Consider the following 20909-nt stretch of genomic DNA (forward strand, 5'->3'; position numbering starts at 1 on the left):
ATAGGACTGCATGTAAATTGCCCACACCACACCTGAGGCACAGCAGCAATTTAGATTACCACCTTCAGTAAACCAGGTAAAGACTTTACCACACTGTGTCCTCTACTTATTCGACGGCTTATACCATCTGGCCCATATACCTTGGTAGCCCTGGGGACCCCACTTCACCTGTGGGAAGCGCCACCATAATTGCTGCATCAACATACCCCAGAGCACCCCTTTAAAGCAGTGTCGGTCACCCTGACCGAAAACCACAGGTGGCGTCACGAATAGACTACATCATACCAAACCCCTTTAATTGAGTCCCAGGGCCACGGACCGGGTAGCAGCCACGTGACATCTCCTTTAAGACCGGACCCGGTACCGAGTACCCCGCCACCCTGGTGGGCGACTCAACGTTGGCATCACGAACTGGATTTCGTGCCCTGGCATCACCAGGTACTGTGTGCCAGAGACTGACAGTTTGCCGCCAAAAACTGCCATTGCCGCGCCACGTGGAGTACGCGGGGGAGGAGACATATATTCGTGGGCGGAGCCGGGCGGAAAGAGCACGAAGCATTAGAAACGGGTGCCGCGCTGCCAGAGGAACGCCAGAAGTGAAGACACCGTACAGCGAATCCAAAAGTGAGGGCATCGCAAAGTGCTGGACGGAGCACCGGAGGAACCAGTGCAGACTCCGGAGAGGAGACCCCGGCCTTTACCAGGTTTGCAAGGGGGGAAAGCCATGTCTGACCCTGGAGGGATTGGCAGCGGTTGCAGCCGCAGGCCCCATAGTACTCCCAGGCCCTGCAGCGGACGCACCCCCAGGCCCAGTGATGCCCCCAGGCCCCGCGTTGGACGCAGCCGCATGCCCTAAACAGCTACCAGACCCTGCAATGCCCACAGCTCCAATAAGCCGCCACAGTGACAACGCCTATAATGCCGCTGTCCATGCCATATGTTCCTGGAGTGGCTTGGCTTCCACAGTATTCCGGACTTTAAGGAAAGGCTCTGTACCCAATTTGAAGTTTATCCCCTGACAGAGCATCAGAAAATTAACATCTTAACTGGCCAACTAATTGGTGCAGCCCTAAGGGAGGTAAAATCCTGGCCAGATGTGGAAAAAAGGACTGTGCAGCAGATCTTTGCTAAACTCAAAGTCACCTTTGACACCCACACCCTCAGAAATAAAATGAAGTTCTTCGGGTGTAGACAGAGAGCACAAGACAGCATACGGGACTATGCCTTCAATCGGCAAGAGGCACTACGGGCCATAAAACAGGTTGACCCTAGCAGCATACAGGATGGAGATAGACTCTTAAAAGAGCAGTTCATTGAGGGACTCCTATCCAGCACCCACAGGACCCAGCTACGCATCCTGGCCTTGCAAAACCCTGACCTGGACTTTGCACAATTTAAAGGCAGGGCCATCCGGGTGCTGCACGAACCTCAGCCCAGCCACACAATGCCCCCTAAGCATCTAGCCCTCACGTACCACCAGGAGGTGGGATCATAGCCACAGGCCTATTGAGGCCTATGAACAGGTCCTAGATGATGATTCTTTCACAGAACTACACCTCCAGGTGCAAGAGCTGACCAAAAGTGTTGCTGCATTAGCCCGGACCGTACAATCTCTACAGGAATCCCCTAAGGAGAAGATCAAGCTGGCTTCCAGACTGGATGATTTCCTCTGGCGACGACAGAGGAGGATCCCGCCGACCAGAGAAAGACGACGACCGCTATCATCCGGATGGACGACCCATCTGCCGCCGCTGCAACCAGGCAGGACACATTGCAAGATACTGTCATTTAAACAAGCGACCCCTGGGGCAGAGGGCCAACCCCCAGGAATAGGACAACCAGGCCCACACAACTGGTAAGCCAAGTACATTGGAGGACGACCAGTTCTCCCCATTGTGATCGACAGCATCCCGATGAACGCTTTGTTGGACACCGGTTCTTAGGTTACAACTATGCCTTACATTCTTTATAAGCGTTATTGGGCTGACACAGACATTACCCGTGGCCCAGATAGTGATCTAAAAATAGTAGCCAGTAATGGTCAGCCTTTGCTACAGGTGGGGTAAGAGAAGGTCACCATTAAAGTGGGGCGGGTAGAATTAAAGGCCCAAGGAATGGTGATTGTTGATATTGACCGACGTGAGTGTAACCCTATGATGACCATTGGTACTAATGTTATTGAAAATTGTCTTGCCAAGGTTATTGTCTTATTACTACAGGTGGCTGAAACTGCTTGTTCCAGTGAGCAGAGAGTCCTCAAAAGGAAATCAGAGCCCTGGTACAGAGACAGCGTGTCTATCTGGTGGAGAAATTGGCAGAGTCACAGTGAGTGATCCAATCCCCATTGCCATACCCCCCAGGAGTGAAATGTTGATATGGTGTCAGGCAGCAATAGGTATCAGAGGTAAAGACTACCAGGCCCTGCATTCAGATAGTAGGCCCACAATCCTGACAGCAAGAGGAGTGGTTGAAGTCTGCAAGGGGAGTGTACCAGTACGTGTTCTTAACTGTGAAGACAAAGAGGTCCACATAACCAGATATGCCACACTTGCCAAACTGTTTACTGTTGATAATAATGTGATACAGCCAACAGAACCCTTGGTCCAGTCCAACCAGGCGGAGAACAATGGCTCTGCAGGACAAATGGAAGATTGGTGTCAGAAATTACACGTGGGCACTGACTCTACCCCATCACACCAAAAACAAGGGGCTTACCTGGTGGTCCATGAGTATGAATGGGTATTCAGTAAACACCCACTAGATTTTGGGCAGGTAAAAGGGGTACAACATCATATCCCCATGGGAAGTCATCCACCCATTAAGGAGAGGTACCGGCCTGTACCTCCAGCTCATTACCAGTGTGCCAAAAGTATGTTGCGAGAGATGGAGGCTTGAATAATCAGAGATAGATGTAGCCCCTGGGCAGCTCCATTAGGCCTCGTCAGGAAAAAGGACGACACCATGAGAATATGTGTAGATTATAGGCAGATAAACCGCATTACACACAAGGATGCATACCCGTTGCCTAGAATAGAAGAGTCATTAGCTGCCTTAAAATTTGCTAACTACTTTTCCACCTTGGATTTCACCAGTGGGTACTGGCAGGTTCCCATAGCAGAGGCGGATAAGGAGAAGACTGCCTTCACAACACCAATGGGTCTCGCTGAATTAAATTACATGCTGTTTGAACTGTGCAACGCCCCAGGAACATTTCAGAGAATGATGCAGTGCTGTCTTGCGCACAAGAACTTCAAAACCGTCTTGTTGTACCTGGATGTCAAGCTGCCTGCCGTGCAGGTTCTGTCCCAGGACAGGAGAGAGTGAAAGGAGTATTTGGCCAGCAAACTACAGGTATCATGGTACTAGAAATCCAGCGCATAGTGGGAGGCTCCCAACCTGACCTGCCAAGGGCATTTCTCTTGTTTCTGGGCTGCCTGGATTCCTTCTGTACCTGTTGCCGCTACCCTGGACTGTGGATTACCACCTTCAGTAAACCAGGTAAAGACTTTACCACACTGTGTCCTCTTCTTATTCGACAGATTATACCATCTGGTCCATATACCTTGGGAGCCCTGGGGACCCCGCTTCACTTGTGGGAAGCGCCACCATCACGGCTGCATCAACATCCCCCAGAGGACCCCTTTAAAACAGCATCGGTCAACCTGACCGAAAACCACAGGTGGTGTCATGAATAGACTACATGATACCAAACCCTTTTAATTGAGTCCCATGGCCACGGACCGGGTCGCAGCCACCGTGACATCCCCTTTAAGACCCGGTACCAAGTACTAGTACCCCGCTGCCCTGGTCGGCGACTCACCATCATAATTTTTAAATCCTTTTGTAACATGCGCAAAATTGCATATTTTACATTTGTTTGTCCCATATTTAACAAAACCCTCGTATTTTAACCAGTTGCGTACAGGGGGACTTGAAGAAAAAAGCCCTGGAGATTCCCAATAGTGGGAACTCATCTAGATATAATATTTATTCCTGATTCCAGGATTTTGGCTAGAGTATCATCTTTATGTAAGATTGGTAGACACTTGTGAATGATGTTTTTTAGTGGGGTGCGCACACTCCTAGCGACATAGCTCTCATGCAGCAGAAGCGCTGAGCCTTCAGACCGGCAAACAGCGCATACCCTTGGCGACCATCTGTCGTACCCCACGGACGCACAGTCCTGACATGTAAATGGACCCTGAGCACCAGGCACCTTAAATCTCCATCTGAGACACTATTATTTAAGGAGAAAATATCCCACACTACTGAACCAGATGGTTCTGATCAGTTTTGGACCGAAAACGTTTGACAATTATTGTCTGGATGCATAATAAATGAACACACGGTTTTTCAAAAAATCTTTGAGTGCCTAGTTATTTTGGACGAGTGCCTAGTTATTTTGGACATATTATACTTCGTGTTAGTGATAAAATTTCTTCGACAAGACTTGTTTATTTTTGGAAAAAAACGGAAATTTGACGATTTTCAAACTTTTATGTTTTGTGCCCTTAAATCAGAGAGTCATATCACACAAAATAGTTAATAAATAACGTTTCCCACAAGTCTACTTTACTTCAGCACAATTTTGGAAACATAATTTTTTTTGTTAGGAAGTAATAATGGTTATAAGCTGACCAGCGATTTCTCATTTTTCCAACAATTTACAAAACCATTTTTTTTAGGAACCGCATAACACTAAAGCTTTTTTTCAGGAAAATTTCTTACTCTAGACCCATTTTTTATTTTCACAAGGGTAACAGGAGAAAATGGAGCACAAAATTTGTTGTGCAATTTTACGTGAGTACACCGATAGCCCATATGTGGGGGAAAAGTACTGTTTGGGTGCATGGCAGGGTTCGGAAGGGAAGGAGCACTGTTTGACTTTTTCAATGCAAATTAGGCTGGAATTGATGGCATGCACCATATCGCATTTGGAGAACCCCTGAAGTGCCTAAACAGTGTAAACCCCCCAATTATGACTCCAACCCTAACACAGCTCTCAACTCAACCCTAACCCCCACTCACTCTTATCCCTAATCCCAACCCTAACCCCTAACACAAACCTAACCTCAACAGAACCACAACACAACCCAAACCCCAACACAACCCTAATCCTAACATAACCCTAACCCCAACACAACCATAACCCTAAAACAACCCTAATCACAACCCTAACCCCAAGATAACCATAACCCTAAAACAACCCTAACCACAACCATAACCCTAAGGCTGTGTGCCCACGTCGCGTTTTTTTATGTGTTTCTGCTGCATTTTTTGCAGCAGCGGAAAACGCTGAAAATTTTTTAAAATTCACATGCAATCCTATGGGATTCCGCAGTTACAGTGCCCATACTGCGGATTCTCCTGCTGCGGAATCGCATAGCGGTAAAATATGCAGCATGTTCATTATTTCTGCGGAATCACGGTGATTCCGCAGCCATTAGATTGCATTGAAACGCTCACTTTACGCATGTGGCTCTGCCCACTGTGCGTAAAGTGAGCACTTCATGTGCAGATGGTACCTGGGTCTGGAGGAGAGGAGACTCTCCTCCAGGCCCTGGAATCCATATTCATGTAAAAAAAAAATAATTAAAATAAAAAATAGGGATATACTTACCTTCTGATGGCCCCCGGAGTCCTCCTGACTCAGCGGTGCACGCGGCGGCTTCAGTTCCCAGGGATGCATTGCGTGAATCACCTGAGATGACATCGCGGTCATGCAACCGTGATGTCACAAAGGTCCTTCACGCAAGTATCCCTGGGAACGGAACGTACCGGGAGTGCCGCTGAGGAGATCGGAGGCCGTCGGAAGGTGAGAATAACCATATTTTTTATTTTTTCTATTATTTTTAACATTCTATCTTTTACAATTGATGCTGCATAGGCACCATCAATAGTAAAAAGTTGGTGACACTTGTTAAGCACTATGCACTATGACCAACCTGTCAATTACTTTTCCAAGGGATGCTTCAAATCGCTTGGAAAACGCAAGCATTCTAAAATGCTTGCAAAATGCTTGTGTTTTGCGGGAAAACGCAGACATTTGCGCAGCATTTCTGCAACGTGGGCACATAGCCTAAAACAACCCTAGTCACAACCCTAACCCCAAGATAACCATAAACCTAAAACAACCCTAACCCCAGCACAACCCTATCCCCAGCTCTAACCCCAACCCTAACCCTAATTACAAAGAAAGGAAAAATTATTTTTTTCAAGTTATTATTTTGTATCTAACTAAAGGAGTGACAAAGTGGGGTTTGATTTACTTTTTTTTATTTTGATCACTGTGATAGACCCAATGACAGCGATCAAAATGAACCAATAGGAAAAATCTACAGTTGTTGGGTGCCGGCCGGCGGATCTCGGAGGGCGCACTGCGCATTCGCCTGCCATTTTCTTACAGGAAGATGACGTGGAGGGCCAGGAAGTGGAGCAGGAGAATACGGGAATGGCGGAGGTACCAGGGAGGCTCGGGGGACCCCATTTCTGTCTCCTAGAAAGATCATATCAGAGGACAGAGAAATGAATAGAAAACCGGACTTTTTTTTGTGATTGTCGTTATTCAGTGAATAACAGCGATCACGTCAAAGGGGTCAGTAAAAGCCGACCCGAATCATGTTCTTCGGGGTCTCAGCTACACCCTGGAGATTTTATGACTCTGGGGCATGCTATATACTTATTTCTAAGCACAGCCATTAAAAAGCAGCACTGAGGAATAGAGCCCCATAACTGCTGCCGTTAAAAGGCGTATCGGCGGCCGTTAAAGGGTAAAAATATTACGGAGGCTGTACATTTTCAGAAAACTTTCTACTATAGCATTGTTAATTATAAAAAGCAAACTGAGTATTAACCTTCCCAGGTATATCACCTGCTGTCTGCCACTACTCCACTCTCTGTTGTTGGCTGCATTGACACCATGTCAATAGCTCTATAGCCGATCACTGAGCTTGTTTTTTAAGCCTTACCCTCTTCATTATTAGATTTAGCTTATTATTTCACAAGGGCTTTTCAAGACCCGTTTTAATTATATTTAGTGACATCTTTTGATCGTTTTCTTCCTTTTTATTTATCTTACAGCTTTGAAATTTCAATAAATACAATAAAAAGTTGCGATGGTGTAAATATGCCATAAACTTATTGCAGCAAGGCAAGACAAGACGCACCAACACATGAATTCTGTCCACGTTTTTTCCTACTGTGAAGAGTTCAGGTCCTCAGTTGTGCTCCGTACTGTGTTTGTCCACTTTCTGATTAATACTTTATTTACATTTTATTGTATTCTTCATGCATTATAATGTAAATCTTCATGTGCACAGATCCAGGTGGTTACATTAATAATACAATGTAGAGGAGTAATAGGCTATGCACGATCTATCACTGTGCTTGTATCTGAAGTTGGCAGTTTTTTATTATAATGCTGATGTATCTCAAGAGTGTTCGGCCATTCATCCTGTGTTGTCAGTTCTGGAAGATGAAGAGCTAAGATCCAGGCGCACATAGAAGTTAGCCATCACATCTCTGTAATAACACTTTCATCGAATGCCCGGAAACCCCAGTCCTGATATGTTCGAGACCAGTGATTCTTCTTTGGTTCTATGAAAAATAACACAAACACATTTATATCAGTCTACAATTATAATTTTTTACTTATATAGTAACTATGCCCAGTAACCAGTGACCTTTGTAAGAGATATAGATGTGAAGAAACAGGCTGTGGTTATCCTCTACCCTCTTTAAATGGAATCTGTCAGTAGAATCAACCCTCCTAAGCCGTCTACATGGACACCCAGGTCATAGGAAGCTGAATAAAATGATACCTTGATATTTGCAATATGATATCTTATTCAAGAAAAATGCACATTTTTTAATATATAAATCAGCTGTTAAGATCTATGGGTTAGGCATAGATCTTCCCGAGAATCTGCCACCAGAGATTATTTTAAATGAAAGGAGAGTTATCAGTGTGAGACATGTAGATTAGGAGAGCAGAGGTGTGAGAGAGCTGCTGCTGCAGATGTCTTTTTAATGAGACAAAGTTCAGTTCTGCTGTGCTGTGTTATAATCAGGTACAGCTAAGCAGCAGAGCTGATAGCATTACGAGAGGAGAACTGCAGCAGCAGATGTGTTTGTAATGGGATAAGGTTTAACTCTGCTGTACCGTGTTAGTTACCTATCTTACACCGTTAACACTTCCTTTCATTTAAAATAAGCTCTAGAGACAGATTCTCAAAGAGGGAGGGAAAGAGAAAGAAAGAGGAAAAGAAATAGAAAAAATAGTAGAAAGTAAAGAGAGTGTTATGTCCCATGAATGAGACATTTTACAGACTGTCCTGTACATTTTACATGCTGTATTGCTGTCTCTCATATTGTTTATTGTTGCTATGTGTTCCTGTGTTTTGCATAGCTGAAATCCTCCCTTTCCATGAAGTTTGTCCCTTCTGTCTCCCTTTCTCCCTCTGCTGAGTGTCATGTCACTTCCTTCTTCTTCTCCCTGTGTCTCAGTCTCCATCTTGGCTTCATTAGAGGCACATGTGCTTTCAGCTTGTCTGAAGTAAGTCTTTTTTACCTGCTGCTGTTTGTATACATTCAACAAGAATTCTTAAAGAAATCAAAGTCTCTTCTGGATTCTTCATAACGTGTGTCGGCAGCTGAGTTAAGCTATCTGTGACTGTTGCCAATTGTAAGTAAGGTGAAAAGATTCAGCATCTCACAAAGCCATATTTGCAGCCACAGGGCCCGGGGACAGAATAGGGAGGAAAGAACAGAAAGAAATAGAAAAAGAAAGTAAAAAGAAAATAAAGTGACAGAAAAAAAGAAAAGAAAATGAAGGAAAAGAGTAAAAATAAAGAGAAGAGAGTTATTACTAATATGTAAATGAGCTTTTAAGATCTATGGTCCAGACATTGATCTCTCTGAAAATCTGCCTCTAGAGCTTATTGTAAATGAAAGGAGATGTTACCAGTGTGAGACATGTAATGACTGACAATCTGCTCTTTTGACCTACATGTCCCACACTGGTAACGCCCTCTTTCATTTACCATAAGCCCTGGATGCGGATTCTCATGGAGATCTATGTCCGGCCCATAGATCTTAACAGCTCAATTACATTCGGAAAATTGTGGATTACTCTGGAATAAGACGTCATGTTAGGGGTGAAGTTCCCACCTTTGCACAGGGGGAATCTCAAACCACCTCCACTGTGGTCTCCCATTCTTCTCCAGCCGCAGTGGAGCCTGCTCAGTGGAGACATCGGTCCCAGCGTCTGGCTCAGCCTGATACTGTGTGGATGGTTTCTGCTGCTTTCCCAGGCTCAGCCATTGTATCCAGTACTGGTCAGCTGCAAGCAGACGTCTCTGGGACTAAGTCCTGCTTTTTCCCTTCTGAGCATGCCCAAGGTAAGACCTCTCATTGGAGGTCAGGGGTCACATGCTCAGGTACTGCTGCAGCTCCCATTGGTCCTCTAGGAAGGTCCTGAAGTTGCTCTGGTATTGTAGCAGCTTCCATTGGTCCTCTAGGAAGGTTCTGAAGCTGCTGCAGCTATAAAAGGTTTGCATGGCCATGCGCTAGTATCACTTCATGTTATGAGCTTGCTATTTGTGGTCGCGCCTGTATGTGGATAGGGTTTGGCTGAAATAAGCCCCTAGAATACCGGAACCTCTGGTGAGGAGTTTGTATGTATTCAGGGCTGGCTAATAGCAACTAGAAATCCGGTTCCACCGGAGAGGAGTGTTTGTGTGCTTCTCTGTGTGCGTGACCACTGACTGCCATTAGCTCAGCAGTTAGCTGTGTTCCTCTGTGACGCTAACAGGGCACAGCATGTTCTTTTCTGTGTGACTCAGTGAAGTAACTGAGTTCACTTATACTGCCATATAGTGCCATCATCTTCTAGCAGCAGGTTCTCTCCTGCACGGTGGACCCCGGGCTGCGAACGCACCAATTATAACATCTATATTAACTCAGTGCATTTTGCAAGTCCTTACATAATACAAGCGACAGGGTCTGGCTAGAAAATGGCGGACGATCATCGTCTACAGCGTTACATCCAGCAGCTGGATGGTAGGTTGGTGGCTCTTGAGCGCGCAACCTTAGCTGTGGATGTTACCGCAGTCGCTATTCAGGCTGCTAGTGTAGCTGCAGCCAGTTTGTCCTCTGCCACCCCTGCTCCGACTTTATCCCGTCTCCTGCTACCAGAGAAGTTTGCTGGTGACCGTAAGCTATGCCGGGGATTCGTGAGCCAGTGCACCATACATCTAGAGCTTTTGGCTGCACATTTTCCTATGGAATGGGCTAAGGTGGGATTTATCATATCCCTTTTGTCGGCCAGGGCGTTGGAGTGGGCAACGCCGCTGTGGGAGCGTGATGATCGTGTGGTGCAGACTGCTCCTTGCTTTCTGGACCCTTTGAAACAGGTCTTTTTAGGACCTCGCATTAAACACAATACAGCGCTCCAACTGTTGGCAATTACACAGGGTTCATCCATGGTCAGCCAGTTCGCTGTCCAATTCCAAACTCTGGCATCAGAGCTGGAGTGGCCGGATAAAGTCCTTATTACGGTGTTCTGGAAAGGACTGGCAGAACATGTGAAGGACGCCTTGGCCACCAGGGAGATTCCTGCCACACTGGAGGAGCTCATTACAATATCTACCCGCATCGACCTCCGTTTTAACGAGTGGAAGGTTAGAGCGGACCCAGTGTAGGCAGAGGTTCCGGTTGGCTCCTACCTTCGCCAGCCCTCTGGAATCTCCTGTTCAGGCGTCCAACGCCCATGAGGCCATGGAGGTTTCTCGAACAGGACCTAAGTCCCGGGCCGCTCGAGTACCCGTGGTATGTAATATTTGCCAACAGTTAGGACATTATGCCAATAAATGTCCTCAGCGGTCGGGAAACGATCGCGTCTAGTAACCATTGGAGGAGGTTCACTAGACACAGCGGCATTTTCCTCCAAGTTGTCCTTTAAAGGGACAATCTCTTTAGGCTCGTCCACTCTTAACAGTTGAGCTTTGTGTGGACTGGAGAAGAGGGGAATTTCATGTCCTCTGCCTTCGCTCAGCGCCACGCAATACCCCTGGTGATGCTCGACAAACCGGTGACTGTTCGAGTGGTGAATTGGTCGACACTACCATCACAAATCACACATCAGACCATCCCTTTCTCATTATCTATGTCCCCTTCCGATCAGATTACCTCCCTTCTTGTCATTTCTGAGGGAATAGACGAGATTCTGCTAGGAATACCTTGGCTCCATTTCCACTCCCCACATATTGAGTGGACCACAGGGAGGATATTGGGTTGGAGTGAATCTTGTAAGGCCAGATGTGTTTAGGGAGTCCTTTCAGGTTTCCAATACAGAGATACCCGCAGATCTTACTTCCGTTCCCAAGTGCTATTGGTCCTATGCAGACTTGTTCTCCAAGAAGGCTGTGGAGATCCTTTCGCCTCACCGCCCATATGACTGTCCTATTTGCCTCATGCCTGGAGCTGAACCTCCTCGGGGACGGGTCTATCCCCTCTCTCTCCCGGAGACGGAGGCTATGTCCCATTACATCCTGGAGAATTTGGCAAGAGGGTTCATTAGGAAGTCAGTGTCACCTGCAGGGGCGGGGTTCTTCTTCATTCAGAAGAAGAACGAAGAATTACGTCCATGCATAGATTACAGGAGTCTTAACGCCATCACCGTTAAGAATAAGTACCCGTTGCCCCTGATATCTGATCTCTTTGATAGGCTATGGGGAGCAAGGGTATTTACCAAATTAGATCTGCGGGGTGCTTATAACCTGATTTGCATCCATGAGGGGGACGAATGGAAGACTGCTTTTAATACCAGGGATGGGCATTATGAGTATCTGGTAATGCCCTTCGGGCTCTGTAATGCCCCAGCAGTTTTCCAAAACTTTGTGAATGACATCTTCCGGGATATGCTCTCCACCTCGGTCGTAGTCTATCTGGATGATATACTCATCTACGCTCCAGATATTGACTCCCACCGGAGAGATGTTGGCAGAGTCTTCGACCTCTTACGGGCAAATTCTCTTTATGCCAAGTTGGAGAAATGTGTGTTTGAGCAGGAGTCCTTGCCTTTCCTTGGTTATATCATCTCCGCCCAGGGAATGGCTATGGATCCTGCCAAACTACAGGCTGTGATGGACTGGCAGGAACCTCATTCTCTCAAAGCGGTGCAGCGTTTTATGGGGTTCATTAATTATTACCGTCACTTCATTCCGCATTTCTTGGCTTTGGTAGCTCCCGTGGTAGCCCTCACCAAGAAGGGAGCAAATCCCAAATTTTGATCGGAGGAAGTCTCCAAGGCCTTCCTCTCTATAAAATCTTATTTTGCTAGCGCTCCCATCCTACATCGCCCCGATGTAGATAAGCCGTTCATAATGGAGGTGGATGCCTCATCTGTTGGTGCTGGTGCAGTCCTCTTCCAAAAGGATGCTCAAAATCGGAAGCATCCCTGCTTCTTCTTTTCCAAGATCTTCACACCAGCAGAGATGAATTATTCCATCGGGGACAGGGAGTTGCTAGCTATGAAATTGGCTTTCTCTGAGTGGAGACACCTACTGGAAGGGGCTCGCTTTCCCTTCCAAGTCTTCACCAACCACAAAAATTTAATGTACTTACAAACAGCTCAGCGGCTAAATTTTCGCCAGGCCAGATGATCCTTATTCTTCTCCCGGTTCTATTTCACCCTCGATTATCTCTCTGGGGAGAGGAACATTCGTGCTGACGCTCTCTCTCACTCCATTGTGTCTTCTGAGGAGGAGGAAGAGGAGCCTCGGCTTATTGTTCCTTCTGAGAACCGTGGCTCCGGTTTGGCTAGAGTCGGTGCCCCCGGGCAAGACTTTTGTACCTACTAATTTGCGACCGGAGGTTCTCTCTTGGGCTCAATCATCCAGGGTGGGTGGACATTTTGGGACCAAGAGGACATCTGAGCTGTTGGCGAGTACTGGTGGCCGCATATGGCCCGTGACGTCAAAGACTATGTTCAGGCGTGTGTCTCCTGCACCAAAAATAAGTCTCCTCGACAACAGCCGGCTGGGTTACTTTATCCTCTGCCGGTAGCAGACAGGCCCTGGGAGATGGTCGGGATGGACTTTGTGGTAAGCTTACCCAAGTCTTGTGGTTGCACATCATTTGGGTAATCACCGACGATTTTTCTAAAATGGTGCACCTGGTGCCGCTTCCACGTTACCTTCTGCACGGGCCTTGGCAGCATTGTTTATAATGAAACAAGAAAAGGAAGCATTGTTTATAAGACACATTTTCCGCCTACACGGTACGCCGGGCAAAGTTGTCAGTGACCAGGGTCCCCAGTTTGCGTCTTGGTTCTGGAGAGAGCTTTGTTGTTTACTCAGCATTGAGTTATATCTCTCTTCAGCATATCATCCCGAGATGAATGGATTGGTAGAGAGGACCAATCAGAACTTAGTCACATATTTGCGACATTTCATTTCTGCCAGGCAGGATGACTGGGCATCCTTGCTACCATGGGCGGAGTTTGCACTTAACAACGCCGTAGCCGACTCCACTGGTCAGACTACATTCCTCCTTAATTATGGTCAGCATTCACGGGTTCCTGTGCCTATGCCTGTGTCTTCCGCCGACTCCAGGGTGGCAGACTGGGGTGTGGAGGAACAGAACATTTGGGACCGCACTCAGGATGCCATCCGATCCTCCAAGGAGAGAATGAGGTCCTCCACCAATTCACATCGGCGCCCCGCTCCAACCTTTGCTCCTGGTGACTTAGTGTGGCTCTCCGCCCGTAACATCAGGCTGCGACTTGAGTCCACTAAGTTTGCTCCTCGCTACTTGGGACCTTTCAAGGTCCTTGAACAGGTTAACCCTGTGGTCTATCATTTGGCCCTTCCTCCACGCCTAGGTTTCACCGACACCTTTCATGTGTCCCTCTTAAAGCCCGTACTCATGTCCCGGTTTTCCAAGTCATCTGCTGGGACATCAGGTTCGTCTTCGGACGATTATGAGTTGAACGCTGTTTTGGGGTGCAAGGTGGTACATGGGAAAAAGTTTTATTTGGTGGACTGGAGGGGTTATGGCCCAGAGGACAGGTCCTGGGAGCCTGTTGAGAATATTCGAGCTCCGCTGCTCATTGCTGCCTTCGAGCGTAGCAAGGCCCATGGAGGGAAGGCCATGTTGGGGGCCAAGTTCCCGCCTCTGCACAGAGGGATCTCAAACCACCTCCACTGCGGTCTCCCATTCTTCTCCAGCCACAGTGGAGCCTGCTCAGCGGAGACGTCTGTTGTGAGTTCTGTTTTTGGGCTCCCTCTGGTGGTTACTGATGGTACTGGGTGATTTGTGTTCTGCTGTCTCTGGTTTCCACCTGTTCTATCAGGATATGGGAGTTTCCTATTTAACCGGGCTTTCTTGTCATTTCCTGGCCGGCTATCAAGGTTATCTGAGTGTCTTGTTACCTTTGCTTCTGGTTTCAGTAATCTTCAGGACAGTTAAGTTTTTGATTTTCTTGTTCCACGTTTTGCTTTATTTTTGTCTTGTCCAGCTTGCAGAGATGTGAATCTTTGCTGCTGGTTGCTCTGGTGGGCTGTTATTGCTCCTCATGTTCCATGAGTTGGAACATGAGTTCAGGTAATTTCAGGATGGTTTTTTGAAGGGTTTTTTGCTGACCGCGCAGTTTACTTTTGTATCCTCTGCTATCTAGTTTTGGCGGGCCTCATTTTGCTGAATCTGTTTTCATACTGCGTGTGTGCTTTCCTCTCATTTCGCCGTCATTGTATGTGGGGGGCTGCTATTTCTGTGGGGAATTTCTCTGGAGGCGAGATAGGTCTGTGTTTCTTCTAATAGGGGAAGTTAGATCTTCGGCTGGAGCGAGACGTCTAGGATCATCGTAGGCACGTTCCCCGGCTACTATTATTTGTGTGTTTAGGTTCAGGGTCGCGGTCAGCTCAGTTTCCATCACCCTAGAGCTCGTTTGTGCTTGTCCTTTTGTGATTCCCTGCCATTGGGATCATGACAGTATAGCCGGCCAGAAAGTTTGGCTGAAGCAGGAGGAAAAGTAGTCTGAGGGAGTTTTTTTTTTCTTTTTTTTTTTTTCTCTCTCTCCTCAGAGGTTGCTGCCTAGCCTTAATTGCAGCCTGGCTGATTTTTTTTTTCCTCCTCTTAATCCTTGAATGGCTCTGACCTTAGCTGTTTATCATGGACGTCCAGAGTTTAGCTTCCAGCCTGAATAATCTTGCTGCTAAGGTTCAAAATATACAAGATTTTGTTGTACATGCTCCTATGTCTGAACCTAGAATTCCTATCCCAGAGTTCTTTGCTGGAGATAGATCTAGTTTTCTGAATTTTAGGAACAATTGCAAGTTGTTCCTTTCTTTGAAATCTCGCTCTTCTGGAGACCCTGCTCAGCAGGTTAAGATTATTATATCTTTCCTGAGGGGTGACCCTCAAAATTGGGCATTTGCATTGGCACCAGGGGATCCTGCGTTGCTTAATGTGGATGCGTTTTTTCTGGCATTGGGTTTGCTCTATGAGGAACCTAACCAAGAGATTCAGGCTGAAAAAGCTTTATTAGCTCTCTCTCAGGGGCAAGATGAAGCAGAAATATATTGTCAAAAATTTCGGAAATGGTCAGTGCTTACTCAGTGGAATGAGTGCGCCCTGGCTGCAAAGTTCAGAGATGGCCTTTCTGAGGCCATTAAAGATGTTATGGTGGGGTTCCCTGCGCCTGCAGGTCTGAATGAGTCTATGACTATGGCTATTCAGATTGATCGGCGTTTACGGGAGCGCAAACCTGTGCACCATTTGGCGGTGTCTTCTGAACAGGCACTTGAGACAATGCAATGTGATAGAGTTCAGTCCAGAAGTGAACGGCAAAACTATAGGCGGAAAAATGGGTTGTGCTTTTATTGTGGTGATTCAGCTCATGTTATATCAGCATGCTCTAAACGCACAAAAAAGGTTGATAAGTCTGTTGCCATTAGTACGTTACAGTCTAAGTTCATTCTATCTGTGACTCTGATTTGTTCATTATCATCCATTTCCGTCGATGCCTATGTAGATTCAGGCGCTGCCCTGAGTCTTATGGATTGGTCATTTGCCAAGCGCTGTGGGTTTAGTCTTGAGCCTCTGGAAGTCCCTATTCCTTTGAAGGGAATTGACTCTACACCTTTAGCTATGAATAAACCTCAGTACTGGACACAAGTGACCATGCGTATGACTCCCGTTCATCAGGAGGTGATTCGCTTCCTGGTATTGTATAATTTACATGATGTCCTAGTACTTGGTCTGCCATGGTTACAAACTCATAATCCAGTCCTTGACTGGAAAACAATGTCTGTGTTAAGCTGGGAATGTCAGGGGGTTCATGATGATGCACCTCCGATTTCTATCGCTTCATCTACTCCTTCTGAGGTTCCTGTATTTTTGTCTGATTATCGGGATGTTTTTGAGGAGCCTAAGCTCAGTTCGCTTCCTCCTCACAGGGATTGCGATTGTGCTATAGATTTAATTCCTGGTAGTAAATTTCCTAAAGGTCGTTTGTTCAATCTGTCAGTGCCAGAGCATACTGCTATGCGGGATTATGTTAGGGAGTCCTTGGAAAAGGGACATATCCGTCCATCTTCGTCCCCTTTGGGAGCAGGTTTTTTTTTCGTGGCCAAAAAAGATGGTTCCTTGAGGCCTTGTATAGATTATCGTCTTTTGAATAAGATTACCGTAAAATATCAGTATCCTTTGCCTTTGTTGACTGATTTGTTTGCTCGCATTAAGGGGGCTAAATGGTTCACTAAGATTGATCTTCGGGGTGCGTATAATCTTATACGAATAAAGCAAGGTGATGAGTGGAAAACCGCATTTAATACGCCTGAGGGCCATTTTGAGTATTTGGTAATGCCTTTCGGACTTTCTAATGCTCCTTCAGTCTTCCAGTCCTTTATGCACGATATTTTCCGTGAATATCTGGATAAATTTATGATTGTGTATTTGGATGATATTTTGTTTTTTTTCTGATGACTGGGAGTCTCATGTTCAGCAGGTCAGGAAGGTGTTTCAGGTCTTGCGGGCTAATTCCTTGTTTGTAAAGGGCTCAAAGTGTCTCTTTGGAGTCCAGAAGATTTCTTTCTTGGGGTATATTTTTTCCCCTTCTACTATTGAGATGGATCCCGTCAAGGTTCAGGCTATTTGTGACTGGACGCAGCCTACATCTCTTAAGAGTCTGCAGAAGTTCTTGGGCTTTGCTAATTTCTATCGTCGTTTCATAACTAATTTTTCTAGTGTTGTTAAGCCTTTGACGGATTTGACTAAGAAGGGTGCTGATGTTGCTGATTGGTCTCCTGCGGCTGTGGAGGCCTTTCAGGAACTTAAACGCCGGTTTTCTTCTGCTCCTGTGTTGCGTCAGCCAGATGTTTCTCTTCCTTTCCAGGTTGAGGTTGATGCTTCCGAGATTGGAGCGGGGGCGGTTTTGTCACAGAGAAGCTCTGATTGCTCGGTGATGAAGCCATGTGCGTTCTTTTCTAGAAAATTTTCGCCCGCTGAGCGGAATTATGATGTTGGTAATCGGGAACTTTTGGCCATGAAGTGGGCATTTGAGGAGTGGCGTCATTGGCTGGAGGGTGCTAGACATCGTGTGGTGGTCTTGACCGATCACAAAAATCTGATTTACCTTGAGTCTGCCAGGCGTCTGAATCCTAGACAGGCTCGTTGGTCACTGTTTTTCTCTCGTTTCAATTTTGTGGTTTCATACCTGCCAGGTTCAAAGAATGTGAAGGCGGATGCTCTTTCTAGAAGTTTTGTGCCTGACTCCCTTGGAAATTCTGAGCCCACTGGTATCCTTAGGGATGGGGTGATTTTGTCGGCTGTCTTCCCAGACTTGCGACGTGCTTTGCAGGAGTTTCAGGCGGGTAAACCTGATCGTTGTCCGCCTGAGAGACTGTTTGTTCCGGATAGTTGGACCAGTAGAGTCATCTCCGAGGTCCATTCTTCTGCGTTGGCAGGTCATCCTGGAATATTTGGTACTAGAGACTTGGTGGCCAGGTCTTTTTGGTGGCCTTCCTTGTCGGGGGATGTGCGTTCTTTTGTGCAGTCTTGTGAGGTTTGTGCTCGGGCTAAGCCTTGCTGTTCTCGAGCCAGTGGATTGTTGTCACCTTTGCCTATCCCGAAGAGGCCTTGGACGCACATTTCCATGGACTTTATTTCAGATCTCCCTGTCTCTCAAAAAATGTCCGTCATCTGGGTTGTGTGTGACCGCTTTTCTAAAATGGTTCATCTGGTGCCCTTGCCTAAGTTGCCTTCCTCCTCTGAGTTGGTCCCTCTGTTTCTCCAGAACGTGGTTCGTTTGCATGGGATTCCGGAGAACATCGTTTCTGACAGGGGATCCCAGTTTGTGTCTAGATTTTGGTGGACGTTCTGTGCTAAGATGGGCATTGATTTGTCCTTTTCGTCTGCATTCCACTCTCAGACGAATGGCCAGACGGAGCGAACTAATCAGACCTTGGAAACTTATTTGAGGTGTTTTGTTTCTGCTGATCAGGATGACTGGGTTACCTTTTTGCCGCTGGCCGAGTTTGCCCTTAATAATCGGGCTAGTTCTGCTACCTTGGTTTCTCCTTTCTTTTGTAATTCGGGGTTTCATCCTCGTTTTTCCTCTGGTCAGGTGGAGCCTTCTGATTGTCCTGGAGTGGACATGGTGGTGGATAGGTTGCATCGGATTTGGAGTCATGTGGTGGACAATTTGAAGTTGTCCCAGGAGAAGGCTCAGCAGTTTGCTAATCGCCGTCGCCGCGTGGGTCCTCGACTTCGTGTTGGGGACTTGGTGTGGTTGTCTTCTCGTTTTGTTCCTATGAAGGTCTCTTCTCCTAAGTTCAAGCCTCGGTTCATCGGTCCTTATAGGATCTTGGAAATTCTTAACCCTGTGTCGTTTCGTTTGGATCTCCCGGCATCGTTTGCTATTCATAATGTGTTCCATCGGTCGTTGTTGCGGAGGTATGAGGTACCTGTTGTTCCTTCGCTTGAGCCTCCTGCTCCGGTGCTGGTGGAGGGAGAATTGGAGTATGTTGTGGAGAAGATCTTGGATTCTCGTGTTTCCAGACGGAAACTCCAATATTTGGTCAAGTGGAAGGGTTATGGTCAGGAGGATAATTCTTGGGTGGTTGCCTCTGATGTTCATGCTGATGATTTGGTCCGCGCTTTTCATAGGGCTCATCCTGGTCGCCCTGGTGGTTCTCGTGAGGGTTCGGTGACCCCTCCTCAAGGGGGGGGTACTGTTGTGAGTTCTGTTTTTGGGCTCCCTCTGGTGGTTACTGATGGTACTGGGTGATTTGTGTTCTGCTGTCTCTGGTTTCCACCTGTTCTATCAGGATATGGGAGTTTCCTATTTAACCGGGCTTTCTTGTCATTTCCTGGCCGGCTATCAAGGTTATCTGAGTGTCTTGTTACCTCTGCTTCTGGCTTCAGTAATCTTCAGGACAGTTAAGTTTTTGATTTTCTTGTTCCACGTTTTGCTTTATTTTTGTCTTGTCCAGCTTGCAGAGATGTGAATCTTTGCTGCTGGTTGCTCTGGTGGGCTGTTATTGCTCCTCATGTTCCATGAGTTGGAACATGAGTTCAGGTAATTTCAGGATGGTTTTTTGAAGGGTTTTTTGCTGACCGCGCAGTTTACTTTTGTATCCTCTGCTATCTAGTTTTGGCGGGCCTCATTTTGCTGAATCTGTTTTCATACTGCGTGTGTGCTTTCCTCTCATTTCGCCGTCATTGTATGTGGGGGGCTGCTATTTCTGTGGGGAATTTCTCTGGAGGCGAGATAGGTCTGTGTTTCTTCTAATAGGGGAAGTTAGATCTTCGGCTGGAGCGAGACGTCTAGGATCATCGTAGGCACGTTCCCCGGCTACTATTATTTGTGTGTTTAGGTTCAGGGTCGCGGTCAGCTCAGTTTCCATCACCCTAGAGCTCGTTTGTGCTTGTCCTTTTGTGATTCCCTGCCATTGGGATCATGACAGACGTCAGTCCCAGCGTCTGGCTTAGCCTGATATTGTGCGGATGGTTTCTATTGCTTTCCCAGGCTCAGCCATTGTAGCCAGTACTGGTCAGCGGCGAGCAGACATCTCTGGAACTAAGTCCTGCTTTTTCCCTTCTGACCATGCCCAAGGTAAGACCTCTCATTGGAGGTCAAGGGTCACATGATCAGGTACTGTTGCAGCTCCCATTGGTCCTCTAGGAAGGTCCTGAAGTTGCTCTGGTATTGTAGCAGCTTCCATTGGTCCTCTAGGAAGGTCCTGAAGCTGCTGCAACTACAAAAGGTTTGCATGGCTGCACGGCTATGCGCTAGTATCACTTCATGTTATGAGCTTGCTATTTGTGGTCGCGCCTGTATGTGGATACGGTTTGGCTGAAATTAGCCCCTAGAATACCGGCACCTCCGGTGAGGAGTTTGTATGTATGTATTCAGGGCTTGCTCATAGCCACTAGAATTCCGGTTCCACTGGACAGGAGTGTTAGTGTGCTTCTCTGTGTGCGTGACCACTGACTGCCATCAGCTCAGCAGTTAGCTGTGTTCCTCTGTGACACTAACAGGGCACAGTGTATTCTTTTCTGTGCGACTCAGTGAAGTAACCGAGTTCACTTATACTGCCATATAGTGCCGTCATCTTCTAGCAGCAGGTTCTATCCTGCATGGTGGATCCCTGGCTGTGGGCGCACCAATTATAACATCTATATTAACTCGGTGCATTCCGGCAGTCCTTACACATCAGATAACCAATATCAATCTGTCATTTTATTAAACTTTTCATAGCCTGCATGTCCATATAAACAGCTTAGGAGGGTTGGTCCTACTGACAGATTCTCTTTAACCCCTTTATGACTTCTGACGCAACAATCCGTCCATGTGCCCTGGGTGTGTTTCACCAGGGATGGATTATTATGTCATTGCGATTGATCGC

General features: G+C 46.8%; 1 protein-coding gene across 2 annotated transcripts in view; it reads right to left on the reverse strand.

Annotated features, from left to right (window-relative positions):
- Window positions 1–7044: 7044 nt before the first annotated feature.
- Window positions 7045–20909, reverse strand: part of LOC138645492 (uncharacterized) — a 134980-nt gene continuing 121115 nt past the window's right edge. For both annotated transcript variants that reach the window (XM_069734855.1, XM_069734856.1), the window contains one exon: window positions 7045–7596. In XM_069734855.1, coding sequence (XP_069590956.1) covers window positions 7514–7596 — 83 coding nt within the window. In that variant the 3' untranslated portion in view covers window positions 7045–7513. The remainder of the gene's footprint in view (window positions 7597–20909) is intronic.

This window comes from Ranitomeya imitator, chromosome 7 (assembly GCF_032444005.1).
Source record: "Ranitomeya imitator isolate aRanImi1 chromosome 7, aRanImi1.pri, whole genome shotgun sequence".
NCBI classification, from domain to species: domain Eukaryota; kingdom Metazoa; phylum Chordata; class Amphibia; order Anura; family Dendrobatidae; genus Ranitomeya; species Ranitomeya imitator.